The sequence below is a fragment of the Gymnodraco acuticeps genome, unplaced genomic scaffold, assembly GCF_902827175.1.
Source record: "Gymnodraco acuticeps unplaced genomic scaffold, fGymAcu1.1, whole genome shotgun sequence".
Taxonomy (NCBI): domain Eukaryota; kingdom Metazoa; phylum Chordata; class Actinopteri; order Perciformes; family Bathydraconidae; genus Gymnodraco; species Gymnodraco acuticeps.
Genome location: NW_022992269.1, coordinates 285,178 through 295,597, shown reverse-complemented (window position 1 = coordinate 295,597; position 10,420 = coordinate 285,178). Strand labels below are relative to the sequence as shown.

General features: G+C 38.7%; 1 protein-coding gene across 1 annotated transcript; it reads left to right on the top strand.

Annotated features, from left to right (window-relative positions):
* The first annotated feature begins 1,099 nt into the window (after positions 1-1,099).
* LOC117540522 (TLE family member 5-like) lies at positions 1,100-9,777 on the top strand. The gene is made up of 7 exons (XM_034207256.1): positions 1,100-1,537; positions 4,007-4,104; positions 4,630-4,693; positions 5,150-5,194; positions 5,292-5,354; positions 5,569-5,643; positions 6,235-9,777. The coding sequence occupies exons 1-7, from the start codon at positions 1,511-1,513 to the stop codon at positions 6,472-6,474; spliced, it is 612 nt and encodes a 203-aa protein (XP_034063147.1). The 5' UTR covers positions 1,100-1,510; the 3' UTR covers positions 6,475-9,777.
* Positions 9,778-10,420: the final 643 nt, after the last annotated feature.

Below are 10,420 nucleotides of genomic sequence, written 5' to 3'. Positions count from 1 at the left end.
AGAGTGAAATGCTTTTGTGAGCACAAACTAGAGGGGAACAGCAAACAACAGTATGATTTTGGTGAAGTTGTGACTATCCTGGAGAAAGATATGGGGGGGGGGTTCCAAATCCGGCAGCACCAACACCTGCTCTGCCGGATTTTGAAGCCCCTCTTTATTTTTGTACCTGCTGGGCCCAGAGTGAAATGCTTTTGTGAGCACAAACTAGAGGGGAACAGCCAGCACCAGTGTGATTTTGGTGAGTCTGTGACTATCCTGGAGAAAGATATAGGGGGATTCCAAATCCGGCAGGAGAAATACCTGCTCTGAACATGTTATGTAGAACAGTGCAGATCTTCCCTATTGACACCAGGATTAACCTAGTCTAAAATAAGGAACATTAATAGTGTGATAGAAAATGAAATGTGATGTAATAGAGGCACAGATATAAGATCAATAATACACTTTATTTTAGGGCACCTTTCAAAGCATTCAATGTCACCTTAAAATACAATTAAAAAAATAGGAGTGGCATTACAATACAAGCATGTGTTGAGTAGAGATATATAAAAATGATATTCAAAAGAGCAATTCAAGTGAGTGAAGACAGTTTGAACACATTATCTTGTAGGCTTGATTGAAAATAACACAGTGTCTGTCTGACATGATCATGTGATATCATTACTGTCATATCATTGCTTACTATTCGTGGTTATCAGACACTTAAACAACAGAGAAGTTTTTAAGAAATATGACTATTGACAAATCACATATTATCCCGTCATTGTCTGTTCTGTAGGAAGGAGGAATATAACAGAGTGGGACTATACACTCAAAAACGGAAGTTTATTTCAATACGAAGATTGTGACAGATCTGAAAAACGTGTCCTTAAAACGAGCCTCCTCGCAATTGTATGCACATTATTTATTCAGCCGTTTGCTGTTTAATCTGATATATCATTCAAAAGAGAGAAAAAAGCTTAGAAAAGGGTGAAAAAACGGCAAAAACTCAATACAGGCGATGACGTCACCTTTGCGCGTCCCCGCGAACAGGGCTTCAATCTACGGCAAGGCTTCAATCTACGGCATAACACCGGCACGAGGCTTCAGTTCCGCGCTGTGTCGCACGAGGCGCCCGCTCCTCCGCGGATCGGTTTGTTCTCCGATGCTGCTCTTCTCTTCAAAGCAGAGGAAAGTCGGGAGCTCATGTGTCAACATCCAGGGTTTCCCCGGGGAGGTGTAACGTTAACGTTATTCCAAAAAAACCTGATGTTCCTTTGAAGACCTTTTTATTTTTTGTTAGCATATTAATCGTCGGAAGCAGCGGTTCTTTTACCGACTGTAAAGACAAGAAAACGATCTTTGGCTCCCGCTGCTTTGACGTTAGCTAACGTTATTTTAAACGATGACAGAGTACAAAGTGCGAATAGCGTCTCCAATCATTTAATAATATCTGGGGACCTGTTAGCTTAGCCAGCTAGCCCGGTGATTCGATAAGACCAAAGGGAAAAAGGCGAAACACACTGCTGACATGATGTTTCCTCAATCAAGGCACTCGGTAAGTTGGCCGGTTGAACTTGTCCCGGTCGGACACTAAACAACCTAGCAACACGAGCTAACGGCTAGCTATAGCAACCGACAGCTGATACTAGCTGTGCTGTTAGTAGCTGTCAGCTTCACAAAGCCTCTCTGCATCTCCTCACGACGTTAGCACCGTAATATTAAAAGCAGAGATAGCAAATAGTACTTTTACATTAATATGTAATACTGGTGTAGCACTTTATTTCCTGTTTTTGACTGCATACACATTCTGCCGTTAGCTAGCTGTTAGCAGTGGTGTAAAGTAACCAAGCACATTTACTCAAGTATTGTTCTTCAGTACAATGTTGAGGTACTTGTACTTTACCTTAGTATTTCAATTTAAAGCTACTTTATACTTCTACCTCACTACAATTCAGAGGTAAATAGTGTGCTGTTACTCCACTACATTTATTTTGTACCTTTAGTTACTTTATATGGATTAATGAGGTGAAATATAAACAGCACTTTAATAAGACACCTGGAGTACAATTCACAAGCTGTAGATGCAATGCAGTACACAGTCATTTAAACTAGCAGCAGCTTTGATAAACTCATTAACGTAATAATTATAATCTAAAAATATAATATATATACTGAGATTACTTTTACTTCAGTAACATTTTGATTGCAGGACTTGTATTTGTAACAGAGTATTCCTACTTTGTGGTACTTCTACTTTAACTTAAGTACAATATCTGAGTACTTCTTCCACCTCTGGCTTTTAGTCAAAACAGCTCATTTGAGTTCATGGCTTGGAGAGGAAGTGAGGGGCGATATGTTGCATTGGTTTGCTAACATTAGTGTTTCTACTGTCAACAAACCATGTAGCATAAATATGAGGATGATTCAAATGTCCTTATACAACATTATTAACGGCTTTGACGAAATAACTTGGTGTGCATCGGATGGAACATTTGATCTCCAAAGTATTTTATTAAAACTTCATAAATGTACGAATTTCAAGTAATATTTGTGTCTGTAAGTGAGCTTAAAGGGTCTTGTAAGGGTTGAATTTGAGGCTAAATTAAACAAAAACAATGGCTTATCAATGCTAAAAAAGGCTGCAGGCAAAACATTTAATATGTTGATTAAAACAGTCTAAGAAGTAACGACAAATTCATGCCAACAAACTGAATTTAGCGGTCTCTTGTCAACAACAATGTGACTTTCAAACTATAAACAAGTCAGTTAATATGTGCATACATAAGAAACTCCTAAACGCAACATAGTTGAGCATATAATAGTGATACATTCCTATCATAGTTTTCCAAAGTCCAAGGAGACCTCTTCCAAGGTACCATCAGGCAAACATCTCAATATATCCAGTTTACAATTGACTTAAAACAAAGAAAAGCAGAAAATCCTGTTTTTGGAAAAAGACTCAAATGATTACTACATTAGTTGCTGAGCAATTTTCAGTTGATGAATTCCAGAACTAAAAACAAATAATCGTAATCGCTGATCAACAATGAACAATATTATGCACTATTGCTTTATCTTTTGTGCACATTTTCAAGCCAAGATGCTAAAAACTCCAACTTCTTAGTGTGAATATATGCTACTTTTTTACAATCTAAAATGTAAAATCAATTGTTCATACTTCATGCTATATGTGTGTGCTTCTAAAACGCAGTACACTCGTGCACTGTCTACAGGGTGACTCCGTCCTCTCGGTCCAGTCCCATAATCCCACTGGAAACCTCTTGCTCTTGTGCCACTTATTTAGAGAGTAATGAGGTTTAGGGAACTGGGTAAACCCCAGGATTACAGCTTTGGATTGATGGTTTAATTGTAGTCTATACATAACCCGACTTCTAATGCAGCCCCTTAATACGTCTCACATATGGTCAGCAGTAGCACGTTTTAATCTTCCTTCTTTAAACACATTTCCTCAATCAACGCACTCTGTTGGCTTTAACATGCTTTGTACCGTGGTATTTTAAAGACGGATGCTGGGTTACAATTTGATGTCAAATTTAAGTGCAGTGTTCTAAGTCTCAATTTATACTTTACACTTGCACTCAGACATGAAGCCCAGTGTAGGCTGACCTTCATTTTAACTATCCTCTCAAAGGGTTAATCTCAGAGGTCAAACATACTTAACCAGAAACGGTAAAGGTCTTCTGTAATTCCTTTATTTCTAAATTGTCCGGCAACTATTTAACCATCCAAATGTAATGTTTCAGACTCGGGATGGATCCACCAATTGGTGAAACCGTAAGAAGGAATTGAAACCACAGTATATCGTAGACAGAATTCAAACCAAGCATTTAATTAGATATATCTGCCCCATTGTCATCGATCCCCAATCCAGCTGTTTGAGTCCGCCTGAAATCAGTATCAATGCATCTTCGCTTTAGACTGAGTGCATGTACCTGGATGCAGGGCTCAGTTTGAATGAATGAATGTATGTCTGTGTGAAGGCTGATCATGTTCTGTTCTCCAGGCATCCGGTCAGTCCAGTCAACCTCTCAAGTTCACCACTTCTGACTCCTGCGACCGCATCAAGGATGAGTTCCAGTTCCTCCAAGCACAGTACCACAGGTATGCAGCGAACACTGCCATAGCCTAACTTCATTGAACTTCAGGAGTTTATTATTATGCCAAATGCAAGTCACTTCAGTTTTAGTTCCCTTTAAGCCAGCATTTCTGCCTCTGCAGAGTTCATTGTCTTGTTGCCTTGGTCTACCTTTTGAAGCTATTGTTTGTCTTTTTCTACGAGTGTAAATCTTAAAACTGTTGTTATTCGCACGTCAGCTGCTCTACCTTAGATATGTCTTTGGAATTAGGAACAAGAGCAGATTTGTTGCATCAGCCCAAAAATAATGTTCTAATCCCGTCAATCACAATTGATTTTAGAGGCACATTATTAGTAGTATTGGGAGCCTCACCAAGAAGTAATTACATTTGATAGACATTGTTATCTTGTGGGAAATATGATGACCAAACATGAAGCCGAAGCAAGCCAGAGGTCATCTTAGTTTACTGTTATCTTTACTGTTTACTTATCACAGGACAGATTTGCCTTTACACTAACCTTTGTTTAATACTTGTGTTCGTTATTTGCAGTTTGAAGTTGGAGTGTGATAAACTGGCTTCTGAAAAGTCAGAGATGCAGCGTCACTATATTATGGTACGTTTCCTAATAATCCTTGTCAGTGACATGTGGCTTTGTTTAATCTCATCTCCTCTAATATTCCCGACTAAAGTACAGTTTGCAGTATAAGCATAGACATGGAGGCAGGAATGTCTATGTCGTGGCTGATTATTAGTTCAGTCATACATAATGACAGATCGAGTTACACTGAGGGGCTTCCTCGTCTTCACTCATCACATGATCAGTAACTGATACATGTTTTTGAAGCTTCTGTCATAGCCAATGATCAGTTACAAACCTCATGACAACTACACATATTATTCCATAATCCACATTGAATAATACATGAACTGTGCCTATAAAAAAAAGTATGCATTTGTCTGCCCTTTTGTACTTTATATAGAAGCATTCTGGTTCTGTGTTGATAATGTACATTAAGATTAAAGCTCAAGTTTATTATAATGTGTGTCTTTTTCTCCTTTGTTTTTGTAGTACTATGAAATGTCCTACGGGCTGAATATTGAAATGCACAAACAGGTAACAATTTCCCCCTACGATTTATACTTCTTTATTGTAGCTTAGATCCAATAGTTTGATGGTCTGACCTTTTTCAACTTCCCTTTTTTCTTTTCAGGCTGAAATAGTTAAGAGACTGAATGGAATCTGTGCTCAGGTGCTGCCTTACCTGTCACAAGAGGTAATGACACACATTTTCCTGAATATTTCTCGGTGTGCTTTTATGCCTTTTTTAAGTTACAAAACAAGCTCTTCTGGTCAACACTGACAATGACCCAAATGTTTTTCCCATCGGTCACTTGGACATAAAAACAAAGTTACCCTTTTAGGTTTTCTGCCGTGTTCCTGTAGTTGCATGTTTAGTTGTGCATGACCATGTGATGTCTTTGTTTCAGCATCAACAGCAAGTCATGGGCGCCATCGATAGAGCCAAGCAAGTCACGCCCCCTGAGATGAACTCCATTATACGGGTGAGCTTCTTTCTCCCTGCAAGCGGCTATAGAGGATGGGGGAATCGTGGCTCATGCCAAACATGAAATAAACCATATATAAAGCCAGTCATTGTCAAGACGGCAAAGTTACCTCAAGATTCAAATGACAAAAGTTATTGAAATCATCAAATAATTATACATTTGAATGGGAAAAAATCATGCAAACATGAGGTTTACAAATGCAAGTGTGGCTTGTGTTATAATGATGCATACATAAATACAGTAAGAGGAATACAACATGTAAAATAGGAGCAAATATAAAACTATTATTTGTTTTTTTTAAAGTGTTAAAAGAAACATTAATATACAAAAAAGTACTTTGAATAAGAATATGACAAATTGCTCTGAAAAGTACAAGGTGTAGTATTTACGAGTTAAAGAGCTGAGCTGCTTTAGAGGGGTAGGGTTTTTGCAGAAATGGTTCTCAGTATGCGATATATATATATATATATATATATATATATATATATATATATATATATATATATATATATACGGAATGGAAACCCTATCATTTTTCTGCATTATTAGCAACTCACTTACACGTCTGTACCGTGCCTGTGTCTCCAGCAACAGCTCCAGGTGCAGCACCTGTCCCAGCTGCAGGGCCTGGCCTTACCTGTGGCCCCGATGCCCCTGGGCCTCACCCCCCCCTCACTGCCCGCCGTCTCCTCCAGCTCCGGCCTGCTCTCCCTCTCCTCCATCCTGGCCAACTACTCCCACGGCCAGGCCCAGGCGGTGAAGGAGGACAAGGCCCGGGAAGCTGCGGAGAGAGCGAGCCGAGGGGAGGACGGGGACAAATCAGACTAGTGCCGACGAGGAGGTTTGGAGGGGGCTGTTGTGGGGTGAAGTGTCTACAAACAAAAAAAATAAAAAATTGAAAGGTGTAACTGTAAATGGAGATTGATGTAAGTCTGGCTGCTGAGTGTTGATGTAGAAGAGTCACTGCAGGGATGATGACGAGCAAAGAGGACAGACTTTTGGATGTGCAGAGAACGAAAACTGCTGAATGGCTGAGAGTGAGAGTTAAATGTTCTTATTATTTAGTGGTAATAGACTCAGTTCAGGCTTCTAGACTTTAAATAGATGCTTTTTTAAGTGTGAGCCACGGTTGTGAGGCTTAACCAAGGTAAATGTTTTCCCATTTGGAGTGAGAGCTGAGGATGAAAGCTAACAGCATTGTCCCTTACACAGATCTGCCTCTCACTGGTTTCTATTTCTTAACTCTTTTTGTTATCAGATCCCGTGCTTTTTGATCATGTCCTCCGCTGTCCCTTAGATTTCTTACTGGGCCGTCTGCCAGTCACAGTAAGCAGTTTAATGACCTCTCAGTTTCCTCTGTCGCTGTCCCTTCACTCATAACGTGCAGCTCCATTTCCCTTTTTCCCAAAAGAAAAATGTCGAGCTGTGTGGAGAGTCATACCATTCATTGATGTACTTGGAGCCAAATTGAATCTTAGTCTAATGGGATGTTTTCAAAGGGACATTTGCTTTCAAACCCTTCAAGCATGAACGACCTGACTTATCACCATTTATTGCATTTTCATACGACCAACCACTGGATGCATTACCTTAGCTCTGTACCTCAATCCCCAATAAATGGGCTTTTATTCCATTCAAGTTTTTGTACAAATGGTAGTATACCCATCTTGGGGGCTAATGTGTCAGGCCTAGCTGCTGCTGCTGCCGCTGCTGCGCACGCTACAAGGCACGGACCATGACTCAAATGACAAGAATTAAAGTTCTAAAAAAAAGTTGACTTTATTTTGACATGTGGTTTTCGTGAAGTGAAAGACAGGCTAATTAGACATTACAATGTGTCTGTGTGCTTGGGTGAATGTGATTGGAGAGAAGAAAACATTTGTTTAATTTAACTTAGTTTTTTTCTTAAAGCACCTTTTGTATTGTCCTCACACCGCCCCCTGCTCCTGCTCCCCCCCCCCGTGCTGGTCCACTCTTTAACGGACCAAGACAAACTTGAACAGGATCTAAACTTCAGAACCAGAGAGTCGTAAAATACTTACGAGTACTGTACTTCTGTAAGTTAGGAGAGCACTTCAGTTGATACTGAGACTGTATCAAGCACCTGTCTTTTCCTGTCTTGTTTAACTTGTGTGTGATTGTCAGGGGAACATCCTCCCCCCTTTTTTTAATTTTTGCATTGTTTTAATGAAGAATGTGTCCGGGGTGAGTTTGCTAAAGCTCTGTAAGCAACTCAAACAAGCGTTCCCTCTGAAAACAGCGTATTAAATGAGATTTTCACAGTCAGAATTTGTCCTGGTAACCAACTTATTGTTCCTGTTGCAAAATAACTCAAGCTGGATTTATATTAAGAGCATTTTCCCAAATCCATACTACATGCATATTCTATAAAGTACACTGGGCTGGAGTATACTGAATCTTTACTTAAATACAGCCCCTAATAAGACTTGACTGCCATGTTGGGTCGACTTAAATGACGATGTTTGGGCTACACATAATGGTGCCATGCACATTATATACCAACATTTTATTAAGTTACCATTGCAACCACCCCACATTATAAAGATTAGGCCACACTAAAAAAAAAAAAATATATATATATATATGGTCCAACAATTGCTTCTCTATCAATGTCATTGATTATTTGAAGGAGTATCACCATGGTGCTATCAAAGGTTTTGTTGCTTTGGAGTTTCTATTACGAAGTGAAACAACCCGTAAGTATCTTAACTAGCATCCTTAAAAAGAGCTGCTCTAATTATTTTATTGCTCAGAAAAGTTATTTCCTTTCCTTTCTAAACTTTTTGAAAAGAAAGAAGAAAATGAAGCCCCACAATTCCTGGCATCAACTTTTAAAGCATTGCACGTTGATAACATTTACCATTCCTAATAATAACCCTACCAGTCCTTATTAAGTCTTTATAAGAACTCTTTCAAATACGGTCTTAAGATATATTTACTGATTTCTGTATAGTGCTGTTGATGGACTCTTATCCCCCATAATGCAATGCCAGAAGAAATGCGGAACGTTTGCCCACAGCTGGATACATGTAAGCTATTGGCAATAAGAAAGATCCAATAACATCTTAGAATTTGTTTGGGAAAATACATTTTCATGTTCATTTCCAAATGCAGTGGTTGACCTACAATGGAGCACTATTTGTTTGTTTTTCGTAAGTATAAAACTATGAAATATATTGATTTTCTTTGTGTACTAACTGTTAAACAGTCTAGTATTCACTGTCAGTAGTATGGAATTGGGACAGCTGAGGTTTTGAGGAATGGTAAGGTTCATATTTAGTGCAGCAGAGGGCAGCAGTGCTCTCTCATTGATCATCAGTACAATGGGGTAACATTCACAGGACACATGTTTTTAAAGAGGTCCAGGTTCACTATGTTCGAGCTGTTATTCTCCTGTAATGCTTCCAGAGCTTTGACACTTCACCCCGTAACGTCTGAGGTCGGCTAGAACTTTTCTCCTGTATTTTATTTTGAAAGGCACTCAAGTTGTGGCTCAGTGTTCTTTATTTTTCTCCTTCCTGTCTGTGCTAGTGTTTGGGAGCTGATGATTTTCCCTCCCTGGAGATTCGACCTTAATATATGGAGTGCGAGAACACATCAGTTGCACTCCCTCTGTAGAAAACCTCCTTTGGCAAAACTTAGACATATGAATGGTATGTGTGTTTGTTTTTGCTGTGAAGGGCCAATTTGTATACATATGAATATATCAATATACATATTTTTTAAAGCATTTTTGTATGTTTCAAAGCTGCTTTTTAACGTGTGTGTATCATGGAAGACTTTGGTGTTGTATGTGTGCATTACAAGCCTACAGTTAAAGAGAGGCACAATGTTGTATACCATGTCGTTCTTCCTCCCCCATTCTCTCAGTAGGCAGTAACACTTAACATTGTTTTCTAGGTTTGTAAATGTATCTCTTTTTCTTTTCTGCAAACGAAAAAACAGTTTAATGTGTTTATGAACACGGTCTCATTTTAAGATACCTGGGGCAAAAAAAAAAAATACAAAGATGTAAACAAGCAACTGTGTACTCTAATGAGAATGAATCAACCTTTTAGCAGTAAGGAAGCTTCTCTGGTGCCTTACAAATAAAAGATGTGATTGAGAGTGGTCCTTTGTCTCTGGTCGGTGTCTATGGGGAGAATAGAAGAAGTCTAAAGGACAAAAAGGAAACATTAAAGAACATCCAAATTATTTTAATGACTTATTGAGGCTTACTCATGAAATGTAGCTTCTGATAAACTGTTAGTCTAAACTGATAGTCAACTCCTCTGCAACTAGATGATATACATTGAGTGTATCCATTTTGAGGTGATGTATGTACGATCCCATGACAGAGGGTAAGGAAGAAGAGACACAACCTCTGTTCGCAAGGAAAAAAAAAAAAAAATGTGAAAAACTAAAACGGCAGATACATTTTTTTCTAGAAACAAGTGTAGATTAACAGTGTGTCAAAAATAATTGAAAATATCTAGAAATGATTTACTGGATATTCATATTTATGAACTATAAATGTTACTTTATAGCAATACAAACTCACTATTTTGATATTCGCTTACTATTCTGTGTTTGGTTATTCAAGTCTAAGGAATGCACGCTTACGCACAGTCACACAAAGCATACACACCTATGGTACACACACTAAACCCTACACACATGTCCACTTGCTGTCCTGAAGCACACTAAGAAAACATTATAAAGCGTTTTTAAGGACTAAGCAGGAAGTATCTCAGTTGACAGATAAACATGTCAG